We start from the raw sequence: 18,572 nt of genomic DNA on the forward strand, positions 1-18,572 counted from the left end.
CCGGGGGAGGGAGCCGGGGCGCCCGGCGGGGTCTGGCTGCCGCGCACCGGCGGCGGCGGCTCGTCTCCGGCGGCGGCGGCGGATGATGGTGGCGGCCGGCGCGCTGGGCTGTGCCTGTGCGTCGCCTCGGAAATCAGCGCCCGGCGCTGCACACTGAGCCCTTGCAGGTCCGCAGCAGCCCGAGACTTGGCGAGGACAGACCCGGCGCGCAGGGGAAAAGGACCTGCGCGCAGGGGGGCCGGGGGGCGAGTGGGGTCGGCTTATCATGGCGGATCGGACAGCTCCCAGCTGCCAGCTCCGGCTGGAGTGGGTGTACGGGTACCGGGGTCACCAGTGCCGCAACAACCTGTACTATACAGCCGGCAAGGAGGTGGTCTACTTTGTGGCTGGGGTCGGGGTGGTGTACAACACCCGTGAGCACAGCCAAAAATTCTTCTTGGGACACAACGACGACATTATCAGGTAAGGGGTGAACTGGGGCGGCGGGAAAGGGTTGGGTGGAAGGATGGAAGGGTGGGAAGAAGAACGACCAGCTGGGCTTTCCCAGGGTCAGATCAGGGAGCCCCATGAAAGAAAAGATTCTCTCTGGAGCCTCATGGAATTACAGAGGGGCTACTGATCCTGGGGCTAGGGGAGAAACAGAGTGTGGGGGGGTGGGGGGGCGGTGCAGGTGGGGAAGGAGAGATCTCTTTTTTCTTTATCCTTCCGGAAGTCTTTTTAATTTCTAAGGAGTTAAGTGTTCTGATGCTTTTTTTTGGTGGTTCATTTCTGCTACAAGTGGAAGGACTGGGTACCTTTAAACACTTCTTTCCCTGCTAATTAGGTAAATGGTAGGACCAATAGATTAACCGTGGGTATCATCTTTGGGAGGCCCCTCAGTAGGTTCATCAGCAAGCAAAGTGGATTAAAAAAAAAAGAAAGAAAGAAAAGAAAAAGGAAAGGAAAAAACACAAAGAAATTTTGCTACAGGTAATTTGGAATCTTCATCTCAGGTGCTCTGGACCTTGGAAATTTCTGCAGTGGGTGGGGAACCTTGTTCTCTAATATTTCACTTTGCCGTGTTTTAATGCCCAAAGCATATTTACACACGAAATGGATGCTTCCACAACATCACTAAGGTTATAAAAGGCTGGCAGCTGCTAGACCACAAAATCCTATCAGGCATCCCACAGACATAGTCCAGCACTGACCGCTAGAACTCCATTGGTTGAATAACCATTGTAGGAGCCTTTCCTGTTAAATTGAAGGGGACGTATTTTGATTCTTGGCCCTATCCTCTCTCTGGACCAGACACATTTCCCTCCTGCCCTTGTCAGCTTCTTGTGTGGCCAAACAAGGTGTGGTCCAGATGCTGTTCATAGGGAATCCCTTTCCGCCTTTGGCAGTTAAGGAAGATTTCCATGATGTGGGAACCTCTGCTCACAAGGAAATGACTTGCTGAGGACAGACTACAACTGACAGAGATCATATTTTTACCTTCCAAACTTGTGTGTTTCACTGATGCAGAACAACTTCCATCAGAATATTGCCACTTTTACTCTGCCTTTCACAATGAAATAAGCAATTAAATATTGTAACACCAATAGTCCTAATTTTTCATTGGGGTAAATGACTTAAAATATTAGCTCCCCCCTCCTAATATTGTGCTTATATTCCTAAGCTTTTTTTTTTCCCCTCCTGAGACCTAAAGTTGAAAACTTGTTACAGAAAACTTGTTAAAACATTAAAATCTTAATGTTTGAAACTACAGGTGTGTGTGTGTGTGTGTGTGTGTGTTTGTGTGTGTCTGTCTGTCTGTCTGTCTTTCTATACATGTCTTTTTTGAAGATTTTAAGTACTTAGAGCTCTAATGTTCTTGAGATTTGTTGGAACTTAGTAAAACTTTCTTCATGTCACATAAGACAAAATAGCTTTCTCTTTTCCTCCCTGATACGGTAATGGTTGTGACTGAGGCATCCTTACTTAGTTCTGTCCTGCAGATTTTGCCTCTCTAATTGCCAGGCTGATTATTAAAGTCACAGGTGCAAATGATTAGCAGTGACTCATGAAAAGGTTAGATGTTTAAAAATTTAAACCCATTATGTTTTTGCTCTATCTTAATGCAGTGCTTTCCATTACTACATCAAAATAAGATGTAGTCCTTTGGGGGAAGGGAGAGAGTGGCAAACAGAAAATTCCCTGGGGTTAAATAGTATTAATGTGACAGTTCAATGAACTACTTGGAGAATTTGAACTCTTAATCCTCATTCTTTCTCTAATAGGGGAAAAATTAAAGGCACCATTGAAACTAAAGGTGGGAAAAGGGTGGAGTTGCAGTAGACTGTTGTTATGATGAGCAGTTGAGCTAGTGGGGCTTCAAGGCTATCAGGCTTGGATGATTACAGAAACACTCAGAATTGAGGGAAAGATGCATGAGTTATTTGTATAACTGGGTTTCTAGGGAGGCTTACTTGATGGAAAAAAAGATAATTTATCTTCTATTTATTAAGGTAATGGTTGTCTCTTTATGCTGATATTGACACAGTAGTAAGCCTGACTACAGAGAAAGGACTTTATTGCTACATTCTCCAGGTTATTTGATTGGGTCTGAGTATGTATAGTTGAGAAGAGTTCCCGAATATCTATGTATGTCTTTGCATGTTGGAATAAGATTAAGTCCAGTGGGTTAAAAAACACAAACCATAGATCATTATATAATTGAGAGCTGTTATTTTGTTTTATCTTATATATGTAAGTATCTTTTTCTGGTGAAGACAGTGCATAAACCACAATGAACAGTCTTTTATCTTTATGCATTTTTGTATATCTCAGCATACTACTGTTTTTCCACTTGAAATACTGAGTTCATGGAGAGGACTACTGCTAATGTTTCAATGCAAAAATATTTTGGCTTTTTGGAATCATTGCACGAACATTAAAACTTCTGACTCTTAATACATCAAATGAGATAGTGCAAGTAATTGTGCAGTTGGTACTTAGCTTTTACATTAGTTTCAAAGATATATTCCTGCACATACATTTCCTACTGCTCTACTTGTTGTGCATTGTTGCCTAAAATATTAACTAGAAGGCAGCCCAACAAATATTGGTAACAACACACTCCATTTTTGTAAAACAATGTGCTCTCTGAGATCATGATGAACCTTAATAATGATGTAGGATTTGGCAGAGCTCATTAGAGCTCAGCATATGTGTTTTCTTGCTTTGACAGGCTATGTATTTAACTCAGGTTTTTAAAAATGTTGATATGTGAGGCATGATATGATTTATTGGATGTGGAGGCTTGTCATATTCTTTCAATGCAGATAACAGATTAGAGAATGATGCTGTATTTTAGCTCTGATAAGATTGTGATGGGACAAGGAAATGCCGAAAGCAGCATTTACTGTTGGGCTAGCAACAGGATTCAAATCAGGCTTGAAGGCAAGGACAGTAATAGGGACTGGAATAATTACTAACTTGGTTTCGACTTCAGGTAGCAGAACATGACATAGAATGGGAGTAAATGAAAGAAAAGGTCATGAACACATTGGTTCCTGTCACCTGTTTTTCATTTTCACAGTGATTCCGGTTGAGACATTAATGTCCTGACTCTGGATCCTTATATTGCTTCTGGGGAGTTCCCTGTCTCCATTTTCTTCTGCCTTATTTTATGGTTCTCTGTTGCAAGGGAGGTCTATCTGCAGTGCTGTCTTAGGGGAAAAGACACTGATTTTTGACATCACACACAGAACCCACTCTGCCATTTACTGCAGGCATTGAATAAGTGGTGCAACCTCTCAGGACCTTCTTTATTTGCAAAATGAGGGTGACAATAGCTAAACTGCAGAGTCGTTGGAATTATTAGAAACAACATATAGAAAGGGTTTAGTGTGGGGTCTGGCCCTTAGTTGGTTCTCAATAAATGTTCTTAGTAATAGTGGTAGTATTTAATTAAAATAATTGAACATGTACACATCAAAAGCAAAGCAATGATTCTTCATTGCACTCAGGCAGAATTCCAGAGTCCTTTGTTTTCCATTCTCTTGGACCCTAATTTGCTATTATATCTTTATTTTCCATTTAAAAAACCCTCAAGTTGTTTGCTTTCCACTTGGCAATAATATAATTACTCTGTTGTTTCCTACCTCATACAGGAATAATTTATCTTCCTCCTCCCTCAGCCTCTCTCTGTGCAGCCTAGGTCTGCTACCAGTTGGGTGACTATATCATCAGGAAAACAGCTACTCTGTAAAATAGGGCTTACAGGTATTCACTTGAGTTTTTGTGAATATTACATACAAGGTGCCCACTACAGGGGTCCTGTTGTTATCCATATCCTGCAAGGCACCATCTGTTTCCCTCTCACCTTTGCCCGGAGACTTTACCATCCTCAGATGAAGGGATGCAAGTACTCCTGAAGTTTTGTATCTTTTGTGACCAGTGTTGCTGTGTATCTAGTGCCATTCTTTCATTCTGAGTATTTTCATTTGTAAATATATTTGGGGTCCTTGATGTTGAGAATGGATCTTAACATAAGCAGGGCTAACATTTCCTGAGCACCAGACTCAGAGCTAAATGTGCATACAGATTTGTCTCATGCATCCTCTCGGTAACCCTTCGAGGGAGGCAGAGTTGCTAACACCAGCCCACTGGTGGGGCAGCAGAGGCACAGAGTTGAAGTGTCACCCTCTGGCAGACTGGAGAACTCAGATCAGTCTGATTTCCAAAGCCCAATGCTATTGCTTCACTGGTATACAGCTGCTTATTTTTCTTAGTCACTGTGGTTCCTATCACTGTACATGGTCCTAACCAGAACTCAGTAGGCTCTTTCTTTCTTTTTTTTTTTAATTTTTTTTTTAGTTTTATATGGACACAATAGCTTTATCTTATTTTTATTTATTTATTTTAATGTGGTGCTGGTGATCCAACCCAGTGTCTCACGCATTCTAGGCAAGTGCTCTACCACTGAGCCCCAGCCCCAGTCCCTTTTTATTTTTTTAACTAAAAAAAATGTCAATGGATATTTATTTTATTTATTTATGTGCAGTACTGAGAACTGAACCCAGTGCCTCACACATGCTTGCAAGCACTCTACCACTGAGCTACAACCTCAGCCCAGTAAGTGTGTTCTTCATACCATTTATCATCTGTTTGTGTATAAATCCTGGGCTTTATTTAAGAGTACTTGAAACAGATTGCTAGAGCTCAGTCTAGAAATGGAATCATGTTCAAGTTCACTTTAGAACATCCCCACTTTTGAAACAATGTTTTGAAATAGTGATCTATGGGAGACATTTAATTAAAAATTGTGACATGGATAAAATAGACTAGTGTGGCAAATACACTTGCACTTGTTGGGTTTCAAGAGAGCGGTCTAACAGCCAAGATTGGGCATGGAGTATAGGGAAAGCAGGTTCACATGAAGTCCTGGAGATATGATTTCATTCTTATTTTTTAGTTTCTTGATCAGTTTTAATAGGGGAAGTGTGGAGGTACCTACAAAGAATTAAATTTATATTGGGTTGAGTGCCTACTTTCTACCACACACTTTATGTCATCTCATTGAGCTCCACCACTCTGGGATATAGCCTCATTTTTACAGGTATGCCTCTGAGAGGGAAGTAGATTTAAGCAGAGTCACTCAGTGGGATCATCCTAGTATTCATTGGATCTCCCTTTTTCTGTGCGTTGGCAAGAGCATGAAGCAAACATTTTTGATGAAAGCTATGGTTTGCTCATCAATGATCTCATTAGTGTTATTAAGTTATAGTCTATTTGGTTATTTCTGTTAAGATTTACTTATTCTCTAAGTTGGGTGGTTCTTTCTCATTGGTTTATTACATCTAAAATATGCCAGGTGCAGGGGGTGTGGCAGGGAATATGATGAAGTTCCTGCTCCTTGAAGCTTACGTTCTGGTGAGGGAGGCCAGGAGTGCCTTCAGAGGAAAACAGCTTGACTGAATGGTGATAAGTGCTAAGATGGAATAATCGTAGAACAGAGTTGGGTTGGGTAGGGGTATGGAAGTGACATTACATAAGGTTTGCAGAGCATCTCTTTAGGGAGGTGGCATTTCAACTGGGACCTGAAAGGCGGGAAGGGGCAGACAGGTGTAGGTATGGTGGCAGAGGAGAGAGTATTGCAAAGGTGTTAAGTGGGAAGGAGCTTGCTGTGCCCTGAATTCTGGAATAGACACCCAAAGAAAGACCAAGGTCATCATAATTCTCATTCAGGTTATTAAAGCCTCATGGGTTTTGGTACCATATGTCCTAGATTTCCCAGGACAGTCACAAATACTCCATTCAGTTATTGTCAAGGGTATACTTTTCCTTGCCACACCATGGATTTCAATTTTTAATTCAGAAATACAAACACATTTTTACTTGAAAAATATAGTTAGTATATAATGGTTCACTGGTTGAAAACATTGCCCTGAACTGTACTACATTATAAGGGATGATATCAGCCCAGTGGTTAGTCAGAGAAGTAGATTTCACTGTGGTGAAACTGTTCTATGGCAGCATCTCCAAGGAGGCCCTCCTACTCGCCTTCAGTCCCCAGGGATGTGGATCAGAACACCTTTGTAATGGAGGTGACATTTTGCTGCCAAAAAAGGAAAAGGAAGCTCTAGGAGGGTTGACTCTTCCTCCAGAAAACCATTCAGATATCCTTCCTTTAGCCAGTGGACTACACCCCTTCAGTGACTGGGCTCCTTTTGTTGATTAACTTTGAGTTTTTCAGGTGTGGATTGGTCAATTTCCAACTGCAAACAGTTCTCAAATATCACTTGTGTCAGGCGCATCTGGGCCCTTGCTAAAATTCAGATGTATGTCAGTAGGTCTGGAGTGAGGTCTCACATATTGCAGTTCTAACCTGCTCTCAGGTCCTGCTGATGTGGCTAATCCACAGAGCACATTTTCAGCAGCAAGATTCCAAGAACTTCTTTGGTATGTTGCAAAGCTCAACAGACCAGTGCTTTTCAACCCAAAAGGTTGCAAGCTGATGAAGTAGACTTGTCTTTTTGTTGTTGAGTTGTAAGAGTTTTTAATTTTGATGATGTCCAATTTGTGTATTTTTTTCCTTGTATTTTTAGTGTCATAACTAGGAAACCAGCACCTAATCCAAGATCAAAAAGACTTACTCCTGCATTTTCTTCTAAGAGCTTTATGGTTTTAGCTTTTACATTTAGTTTGATGATCTGTTTTGAGTTAATGTTTTATATGATATGAGGTAGTGCTCTGATTTCAAACTTTTGCACAAGGTTAATTGTGCTAACATCATTTGTTTAAAAGTTTATTTTTCCCCATGAAATATATTTGGATGCCCACAGTCTTTCAATTCTGCTAGCAGGGTACCCATTTCTCTACACAGAAGATGCTGAATGTTGAGGGACCCAGAAGTGGAAATAACCATTAAAAAGATTTATCTAAAAGTATTAGAAGTCAGAGGCTTTGGTTGCTGCCCTGTATTTGTAAAGATGCTGTAGACCTTATAAAGGACATACAAATTTTATATATTATAAAACAGAACCATTTAAGCCTTTCGGAATCAGTGTAGTATTTAGTAACTGTGACTTAGGGGCCAGAAATTGTGTACACATTTAATTCATGTATTCTCAATACATTTTTTAATTTTGGGTTTTTTTTTTTTAGTTATTGATAGAACTTTATTTTTATTTATGTATATATGGTGCTGAGAAATGAACCCAGTGCCTCACACATGCTAGGTAAGTGCTCTACCACTGAGCTACCACCCCAGCCCCACTCTCAATTCATTTTTAAAAATGAATTTGCAATGCACAAATAAAAGAAAAACAAAAATAGATTTTCAGATTTCAACCTTGCTGTTGGAAGACAGGTCTGTTGAGCCGGCCACTGGTTGTGGTAGTATAGAAAACAGATTTGTGAGAGATGTTGGGCTTTTATCTCTACCTCTTTATTAGTTTGTTTCTTTCTTTCTTCAAGGGGAAGTGGGTATCTGAATGGCTTCTATCATGAAGCTGAAGGATTTGGGGATTTCTCACTAGTTCTCTGCCACTCCTTTCCCATCAGCATAGACAAGAGAGCAACAAGCCAACTCTACCCTCTGGAGATAGAAGAACATCTCTGTACATAAACAGGCTGGTCTGAGTATTATTATAAGACTATTCAGGGGGCTGGGGATGTGGCTCAAGTGGCTCAAGTGGTAGTGCACTCGCCTGGCATGTGTGAGGCACTGGGTTCGATCCTCAGCACCACATAAAAATAAAATAAAGATATTGTATCCACCTAAAAAACTAAAATAATAATAATAATAATGATAAATATATAAAAAAAGACTATTCAGGATTATTTTAAGGTTTGAGCCTTCTTTTTTAATTTAAGTTTAATTCCTGTTTAATAATGTCATTAAAACATTCTTCTGTGTTCACTGTGAGTTGATTTTATAGATAATAAGAAAATAAGACCTACGATGGGGCTGAGGTTGTGGCTCAGTTGTAGAGTGCTCACCTAGCATGCATGAGACACTGGGTTAGATCCTTAGCACCACATAAAAATAAAATAAAGGTATTGTGTCCACCTAAAAAACTGTATGTATGAAATAAGACCTATGAATAATGGATTGTCTTCTAAGTAAGGGATTATCAGTTGCAAGAAATTAAAACTTTTTCAAAGAAGCACAATTAGGGAAAGGATTACAAGGTGCAAGACAATTTTGGACCTCAATTATAGGGAGTATGGCTGCCACTCATGCACTGCAGCTAGTCTGTTTCTATTTCTTTCTCTTGCTAGTGTCCCCATGTGTCACAGAGATTCACATACCTGCTTCTCTCTGAATAAAATATTTGCTTTTTTTCTGGCTTTATACTAGCTGCTTAACAATTCATTTTGCACATGACTTACCACCCTTGCTCCCCACCCACCCAATCTGTGTCAGTCCCTATGTCTGTCCAGCTTGGTCTTACAAAACCAACTGAACCAGTCTTATGAGTCCTGACTCCAAATTCTCAGGAAGGACAATCTAATTGACCTAGGATGGGTCATTGTGTATACCCAGTGACATCACTTGTTGCCTGGAGGGTGAGACCGTGTTACAGAGGGTTTCCCCTTTAAGGAAAATCATCTAATAAGGGCTATGGACTGAGGAGAAGCGAATGGCATCTGTACTGTAGAAGCTGGCCTAGAAGAAGAAGCAAATCAGTTTTGATTCATTAGAAACAAGGCTGGAGATGAGAAGTACTGAATTGAGGACAAGGAAAGGAATATCAACAGGGTTTAAATTTACAATATGGGTGATCTGCTGTGTAATGGAATTTTCATTTCTCAAAAGAGGCCACACCAGGTATCTCTGGGGAGTGCTGGCTCATCCCTGCACATGACATTTGGGCTGCCTGAAATGACCTCTCATTTCTCTGCTTGCAGAGTCTTTTCCTTTCTTCAACCTCAAAGCCAGTGTCGTCTCTCCCTGAGGTTTTATCTGACAGCTCCAGACTATTTTAGGCCATTTTTCCTTTGTGTGTCTAGACCACTATGCAGAAGCCTCCCTTAAAGACTCATTCCATCATGCTGTATTTGTTGACTTACTGCCTCTCCACCTGCTTGAATTCCATGTTGGAATCCCTATACCTAGAACCTTGTTCATGGGCATACTCAGTACATAATATATTTTTATGTGTTCTTTGTCCTTCATATTGGCTCGAAGGATCAAGGTGTGAAATAGGGGTGAGATTTTATATATACTTTGTGAGAAGAAAATCCTGAAAATATTCTGAGCTGGCACTGAGAAGCAGGCTTCAGATTTTTTTTAAAGAAATATTTGGATGACAGTAATGACCAATTCCTCTGGTGCTTTTAAATCTGACAGCAAATTCCACCTGACTTCCTTCTACTGATCTACTGGTCTGAATGGAAAATATAGCTATTGAGGAGACATTGTTTTCTCTTGAAATGTGGTCATGGACTTTACAAGGAATGAAACATTCCTTTTAAATTACTTGATTTTTTAACTGTATTATAAGGACAATATTGATTTGCATCCCTTCTGATTTAGCAAACATATGCTCTTTTGAAGTAACTTGAAAAAATGATGGAATGTTTATAAGAGGGTAATGAAATCTAGGTGTGTACAGAGATTGTAATATAGCACTTGCCAGCTCTAAATAAGTTTAAGTCTTTCCTAGCCCAGAAGAGTTTCTCCCAAAGATATAGAAGGAGTTCTAGGGCAGAAATTTAGGGGACTGCAGAACATCACTTTTGCAAAATAAAGAACAGTTTGACAAATGAGTAGAAAGGGAATAGAGGAAGAAGAAGGTAACATCAGGAGGCTATGTCTTGTACAGAGGTCCCGGAACTTATAGGAGCAGGGTACCCCAAGGGAAGAGAGAGTACTCTAGCTCAGCACTGCTAGAGTGAAGGTTGGGAGATGAACTGCATTAGGTGATATAGACTAGATCACTAAGGGATTTATTTACAGCTCATTCCACAAGTTGTGGGGACCAGTGAAGGGACTTAAAAGGGCAAGACAAGGCCAGTTAACATTTTAGGAAGATCATAAAATGTGGGAGACTTTTACTTTATTAAAAGTCTTTTATGATTTTTCTTTTCTTTTATTATTCTTTCCAATTCTTTCTTCCTTCAATACTAACTTCTCTGAAGAGGGAGCATGGTATTGTGCATGGGGACTGGGTTCCGTGGGACCAAACTCTGTTCTGGCTCTGGTTCTAAAACCAGACATGTAACTTCCTGGGCTTTGTTTTCCTCATCTAAAAATGAAGAGACTGAGTCTCTGATTCTGAGATTCTTTTTCCATTTATCCCTTCATTTTCTCATATCTCATTTATTCTTCAACATGATGAACTGGTTTTTACTTCTGCCAGCCACTGGAATCATTCTTTGGAGTTTCCCAAGTGACCTTGAGTGCTACGTGGGTATCCCACTTAACCTCTTCTACAGTTGACCACCTTCTAATCAGTACCCTTCTGATTTTTGCCGTGTTGTTGTGGCCCTGATGTTTTCTCTTACTGCCTGACAGCCTTTGTCTATCACTTCTCCCCAAGTCCACCTCTTATGTACAGGGACTCTCCAACACCACTTATCAGATTTTTCTGCCAAAAAATTTATGACTTTAAACTAATCATGAGAAATAGGCCAAAGCAAATTGAGGGACATTTTACAACATATCTGGCCTATCATTTATCCTTTGCAAAAATAATTTCATCCTCATTAAAAAAAAAAAAAAAAGACAAAAGCAGAATGAGTGTCCAAATTCAAAAAAGTCAAAAAAGATACTACAAATGTCCCATGTGCTTTGTCTTGGGGTGGAAAGGAGTTTATAAAGGACAGTATTGGGATACCAGGTGAATGTGAATGTGGGACCATATATTAAGAAACCTTGGCTTAGAGGAACAAAAATGCTTTACAACAAAGGTTTTTTTGAGTGCATATGTATTCCCAAAACTCTGTGAGGTACTGGGGAATCCAAAAGTGAGCAAAATTACCTCAAGAGACATATAACCACAAGGACAATACTCAACATAACTGTGCAGCTGGATATTGACTGTATGGAAGTTAGTTGGCCCAGGTATGTGAGAGCCTTAGGACATGGGCCTAACCCATTCTTGGGAAGGGTGGAAGTCAGAGAGGGCTTTCTAGAAGAAAGAGTATCATTAGGGTTAGGTTGTGGACTAGCCACTCTGGCTGCAGTATAGACAATAGGTTAGAGGAGAGAAGCTCTAGGGGCACTTGAAGTAGCACAGGGGTAAGATAATTTTGACAGTATTCAAGGCAAAATAACTAATATATTATGAAGATTCTAGATTCCTGATGACTGATTAGATACAGCCAGAGAGAGTGGGAGGGCAGAAAGAAGAGAGGGAGAAGGTAATCGTTAAGGTTGTGACATGAGCAGCTGGAGGGATGATGGTTCTCACTCACTAAAATAGAATGAGGAGTAGGTGCAAGGCCAGGGGAAACTGAGTTCCGCTTTATACATATAATCATGCGCTGTATAGTGACATTGTGGTCAAGGAGAGACCTCATAAACGACAGTGATCTCATCAGATTCATAATGGAGCTGAAGAACTCCTAATGCCCAGTGATGTCACAGCTGTCATAATGTGGTGCACCCGCTCACCCGTGTTGATAGTGAAACTAGTAAAGTAAACCTACTGAACCGCCGATCATATAAAAGTATAGCACATATGATTACGTACGGTACCTAATAATTGATAACAATAATAAATGGCTGTGTTATTGGTTTATGTGTGTCCTGTATTATAATATTTATGTTATTTTAGTGTGTACTCCTAGTTTATAAAAAAAGTCACTGTAAAATGGTATGTCATGTGACACTAGCACCAGCCTTGTCTGTTTCATGTTTACTATATCCTTTGATTGTGTCAATCACATTGAGTGATTGACCTGCGTCATCTATGTTTTTGTAAATGATGGTGGCACAGTGACACAATTGCTTAACAGTGCAGCTCTCAGAATGTATCCAAGTTGTTAAAGAGATACAAGACTGTATTTACATTTGAGTCTGTGATATATGCTAGAAGTGACTAGGTGGGTCAGGAGAGAGCCACAGGAGTTGTAGTATATGTGTAGGAGTGGATAAGATGTCCCAGGGAATGAAGGGAGGAAAGAGATGAAGTCAGGGTCAGGACTTCCAGGAAGATAGATATTAGAGACTGGAAGAGAAAGAGGTACCTGTGAAAGATGGTAATGAAAATAAACCAAGAGAATGGAGAGCTCTAGAAACCAAGATCAGGGAGGATATCAGGGAGGATGTCAAGGAGGAGACTCGACTGGATCAGTAGAATAGAATCAGGTATCTCCGGAAAAGGGCCCAGTGGATTTTGCATTGAGGAGGTTATTGATAAATTGCTTTTACTACTAAAAACTGGAAATATTATTTTTCTGTGGATTGTACTTTTATCTGGGTTTTAAACTTTCTGTTATAGCAGGGTCATTTCCTTTTAGTTTTCTTGTTACATCTCCTTTATATATTTTGCTCATGCTCCAGTGATTTTTATGCTGCAGTGGTAGCAAGCAGCATCACAGCTTAATGACTTCTATTGCTAGCAGACTTGCTCCTCTTCTTCTTTTATTTTTCCATCTTCTTCTTTTCTGACAATAAGAGATATTGTTATAGACATTGCTTCTTGCCTTGCAGGTCTATTTCTCTGCTAGTAGACATGAACACAATCACTTTGGCCAGACCACGTCTATCTATGTGAGAGCCTGGCCTACTGACAATGAATTCCTAAGTCATCCTTCTTGCCTTGAGTAAAACTCAGTTTCTAGTTTATATGATAAAAATATCATGGAAGAGGGATAGATTCTAGAATGTTTTACAATTATTTTCTTCCCCTATGTCACTTGAATTTTTAAGTAATCTATAGAAGTGAAAAGATAATTAAATAAACATGTGTTTAGTGTTCATTGTGTCAATGACAGTGTGCATGCCCCAGTGACTGCTGTCCAAGCAGGATGCCTGAGTCCTCCCTCCCACTCTCACCTCTCTTGTCCAGTCAGCTCCCAGTCAGTTGATCTTGTCTCCATCTTACTGCTTCTGTCTTGTTCACGACCCCTCAGCTTTTGTCTGAACAGTTACAGGAGCCTCCTAACTGGTTTTCTTGCCTCCATTATCACTCTTCTAGTCCATCCTTTGCCTGGCTAAACTTTAAAAAATTACAGATTTATGAGCCCACTCCTAAAGATTCTGATTCAGTAGATCTGAAGGCGAAGCCCCCAAATCTGTATTTTAAACAATCTCCCAATAGAAATATAGATAAAGGAGTATATAAATGAATATATATACATGTGCCCACACATACATACACACACACAAAGATCCACACGTATATTTCATTGTTCTGTCAATTTGTTGATCATGAGGCAGTGACACATCAGTAGCAGGAATACACCTAACACTGTTTCTAAATACTATTCCCCACAAAAAGACCAGAACTCCTTGGAGAAAACCTGCCTCTAGAGCTGGGGCAGGGAAAGCACAAGTTATATTTGGAATATTGTCTTATGTTAGAAAGTGTAAGAATACTCAAAGAATAAAGGGAGACATTAAAATGATATAAGAGTCAGCTTGTAGGAATTTCCACTGGCCACATCTGGGATTATTTAGGCATGAAATATAATTCACTGAATAAAATAAAAACCCATGCATCCACAGTGATATAAATAACTCAGTGGGGAGAAGGGAAGCTCTTCCTAGAGTCAAAAGTTAGTTTTTAAGTTTGGATGAAAGATGGAGGTAGAAAATCAGCAGATGCTTTAATTGGTGGTGAGAGTTTGTTGAGAACCATGTTATTTACATTGTACTTCACCACAAGATGCTTATTGATTCCAAAGGACAAACCATAACCACCGTGGGGAAACCTGTCCAGCTTAACCAAATTCTATATTAACATTCACAATATGGGACAAACCAATTCATTAAAAAAAAAATGTGTCTCTAGATGGTCTTAGTTGGTTCAAAACCCCTGTAGCATGCTAGCCCTAGGGTCAGTCCTCTACAGCACAGGTCTAATCTGTCCCTGTCTTGTTTAGACTCCTGCTGACTCTAGTGCTTCTGGAATCAGTCCCACCTGCCTTTTTGTTATTATTTCCTAGCACAGTTCCTTCTCCTGTCCTTCCCCACTTTTGCTCCTGTCACGCTCTACTCCTTGCAGTGACTCAAATGAGCTCCCTCTCCCCATGTCGCTGCATATGGCCCTGCTGCTTAGAATGCCTTCCCAGGTCGCTTTGTGAGGCAGATTCATGGACTCCAAGAGACATTGCTAGTGCCACCATCTCTGTGAAACCCTCCTAGACTTCTTGAGGCAGAATCAACGTCTCTGTCCTCTCTATCGCCACAGCATTTTCCATATACCTCTTAGAGCACTTTTCAAATTATGCTGTAACTTTCCACTTGTGTGCCTCCCCACTCCAGTGTGCGGCCACTGGCCCCTCTGTGACTGCAGATGCTTCAGATGGTGAGAAAAACTGGGGCTTGAGGGCCTGTCGGAGCTAGGCTGGAGTCTGATGCTACCACTTAGGAGTTGTTCCCTAAACAGCCTCAGGTTTTCCCTCTAGACCTCCTGGTTGGTTATTATGAAATCAACTAAATAAAGCATGTAAGGAGCTTTGTGAAGCGAGTCAGAGAATGACATGAAAGAGGAATAAACCCCTCTAGGCCCTGAGTAAGGCTTTTTATGCATGTACATACATATGCATGCATATATTTTATACATATACATTTTCCCCTGTAATCCTGCAAAAATTCAGAGATACAGTCATTTAGCTAGTAACTGACAGGCCCAACTTTAAACCACTTCTGTCTGACTCCAAAGCCATGTTCATTTTATTATGTGGAGATACATAAGCCAGGAGGGCGGGACAGAGAGAACCACAATTACCTTAAATCAGGAGCCCTTTGAGAAAAATGTTAGGCTGGAGACATATGTTCCAGATGTTTTTGATTTTACCTTTCTCAGTAAAATAATTTTGAGAATCTCCCAAAATTTTATTGTGTTTATAAAATATATACTTGTACTACTGCACTAACATGTTTAGAATGTGTAAAATAGCAATTTACATACAAATAACATTCTTCTTATGACCTCCCCCCTCAGTCATTTTGTACATCGTATTTAAAAACCCACTGTACTGGAGAAAAAAATGTAAGTTTGACTAGAGGGGTTTTGGAAGCCCATTCTGGAACCTGTTCTGGCATGGGCTGGTACGGGAAAGCATTACAGGTAGAGGTCATGGTTTGATTGAAGACATTATATTGCACAGCTTGGGGCTTGTGCGCTGAACAATGAATGAGTGGGCCAGAGGAGAATACTGTGTGTAAATCTGGGTAGTAATGGTAGTAATTCTAAGAATGCCACACTGAGCTGGCGGCCTTCTGTGCTAGAGGGCGTGCATTATATTATCAGTCTACGGTGAGGGACCCATGATTGCTGAAGATAGCTCAGAAGAAAACAAGAGCCAGCTGAGTACTCAAGTCTAGGGAGAAAGGGAAATAAACTCATGGTAATATCCTTTGGTGATAAAGTGACACTGAGGGATAAATTTTGGGAAATGTGTATGTAATTTTCTAATATCTGGATAGAATAAAAATCTAGTTGCAGAGGGGAGCCATTAAAGCTTGGAAATAAGCCAGTGACTATGATTGATCTGTTTTGGGGAATGTAGAAGTATATTAAAAAAAGTTGCATGCACGTGGGAATGAGGTGGTCATCAGGATCAGACACAGTGGACAGAGGCAAAGGAAGCCTTGATGGTATGGAGAAGGGAGAGCAAGGGAGGAGGCAAATGTGTGTCAGGGCTATGAAGACAGTGGTCCTCGGGGGAGAGGGAGCAGGGAGAGAAGTCGGTTCTAGCGTAGGAAGATGGTTGCCTATGTGAGCATGAGATGCCTGTTGAAAATTTGACTTTGGAAATTGGAAGTGCCCAGTAGAAACTCTGCGTGTTCCTTTAGTCAAAAAATATTTTCTGAGTGCTTTTCCAGATGCCAGTCACTGTGTACCAGTAAAAGGATGGGGTTGCATGTGTATGATACCCCCCCCCTGCCCCCACACACAGAGCCTTCCCTGGAGGCAGTCCCAGTGAAGGAATGAGGGGAACAAGGCCATGTGAGGATGGAGAGGAGGGGTGCCTGCCTGCACAGGGGGTCTGGGAGGACCTCATGAGAAGAGAAATGCCAGAGGAGATTCTCAAGGTAAGGTAAGAGGGATTCTCCAGGTAAATGAGTTAGGATGGTTCCCCTATTTCTGACTCTAGTGTGGGTTAGTGGTGCTGGTTTTGGTGAGGCAAAGAGGATTATAAGAACAATGAATTCGATTTTGAAGTCAGTTGGTCTTGAGGCAAGCCAATCTGTTATAGGCAATTTGCCAAGAAGAGAGAGACCAACAGTCTTCACTACAGATTTGACCTTCAGGGAAGAGTGGTTGGATGAAGATCCAGATGAGATAGTCTTTGTATGAAGGGTGATCAGAGGAATGAAGGTGACATGCATCTTACAGTCATTGTTGAGTGCCATCCAGGAGACCCTTCTGCCAGTTGCCACATGTGTGAGGTCAAAGGAAAGCACCAGAAGTCAAAAGGGATGAGGGCTTAGGCTAGAACCCTGGGGTAACTCTGACCTTCAAGTAGTGAGATGAAAGGGAACACCAAGGACCTGAGAAGGAGCAGAAAGACAGGAACAGCTAGACAAGTTCAGGGTCTTAGAAGCCAAGGAGAGAACAAACATCTCTCCATATCTGTGGGCTGGTGGTGGAGAGGTTAACAGTTGAGCTTTGCAAGATGGACCAGGAGTGGGACTCATAAGAAGTCAAGCGAAGAGCGTTTTCAAGTGATTTCATTTACGTGCTGTGGGGCAGAATCTAGATTGCTAGAACAATGAGTAAGAATGAAAATGTGGAGGAAACAGGAGTGTGTAGCCTAATTAAGACTGCGTTCCCACATATGGGGGCAAGGCACTTCCTGGTATCTGGTAGATCTGAGTTGTCTTGCTCATAAGTACCTATTCTGAGATATTGAGCACCCCCAAGATGCCATCTGTTTCAGTAGGGAGTATTTGAATGAAGGAGCAAGTTGACCATCAACTCTATCTCTTCTTCCCAAAGAGATCTCTTTTTTGCCAAGAGGGCAAATCTGCTTTAATGGAGCAACAAATCAGAGATTTGAAAATCTCTTGTTTCCCTGGAACACAGGGTTGTGGTTTTAAACTGATTATTATTATTTCTTTTTGAGACTTAACACAACATTCTATTTAAGTGTTTTAACAAACTAAATAAAGAAGAGGGAAAACAAATTTGTTTTTATTCATTCTTGGAGTATACCAAACTACCTAAAGAGTGAATTATCAGTTTGAATTTTACATAATTCAGAGCTTAATTTTCTGCACTAGGGCAGCTTTTTTCTTCAAGTGATATTTTTTGTTGTTGTGATATAGATGGAAAATGATTGATCTGTTTAGAAGAATATCTAATTCCATGTGTGTCCTAGTTTCATCTGAATGTCGCTCAAATCTCAGAAGCTAATTTAGCAGCATTCTCCTTCTGGGTGCTACCAAGAAAAAGAAAAAGAAAGAAAGAAATCAAATTTCTAGCAATAAATCAATGAAAATATTGAGCAGTCTCATGCCAGGAGTGATCACCAGAGGGGGCAAATCAGGCAGCCACTCCAGAGACATCCCAAAAGTGGCTGTGGAGGTACTGGATGTGTTATGGGATGTCTGAGTCGCCCTCCCCATGCCCTGATGCATCCCTTCAGAGACTGCAGAGTGAGCACTGCGATTTCCTACAGCCTTGACTCATTTGAAGTGAACACAAATCCTCATTTGACCTTTTCCCTTAAGTGTTCACAGGAATTTTAACTACAGGGCTTCAAAAAAGATTTCATTAAATGTTGAGGAGATATGTAACATTTTGACCAATATGTCTAGAGTATAAAAATAATTAATTAAAGGATTTTATTTTATTTATTTATTTATGGTGATGTAGTCCTTTTGTTCTGTTTTTAAAATGTGTTCTAGTTGGTTATACATGACAGTAGAATGCGTTTTGACACATCATATAAATGGATTATAACTTCTCATTCTTCTG

At 40.6% G+C, this 18,572-nt stretch overlaps 1 protein-coding gene across 1 annotated transcript in view; it reads left to right on the forward strand.

Annotated features, from left to right (window-relative positions):
• The first annotated feature begins 265 nt into the window (after window positions 1-265).
• Eml6 (EMAP like 6) overlaps window positions 266-18,572 on the forward strand; it is a 254,447-nt gene continuing 236,140 nt past the window's right edge. The window contains exon 1 of the mRNA XM_027934520.2: window positions 266-462. Within this exon, the coding sequence (XP_027790321.2) occupies window positions 266-462 (197 nt within the window). The remainder of the gene's footprint in view (window positions 463-18,572) is intronic.

This window comes from Marmota flaviventris, chromosome 14 (assembly GCF_047511675.1).
Source record: "Marmota flaviventris isolate mMarFla1 chromosome 14, mMarFla1.hap1, whole genome shotgun sequence".
In the NCBI taxonomy this organism is placed as follows: Eukaryota; Metazoa; Chordata; class Mammalia; order Rodentia; family Sciuridae; genus Marmota; species Marmota flaviventris.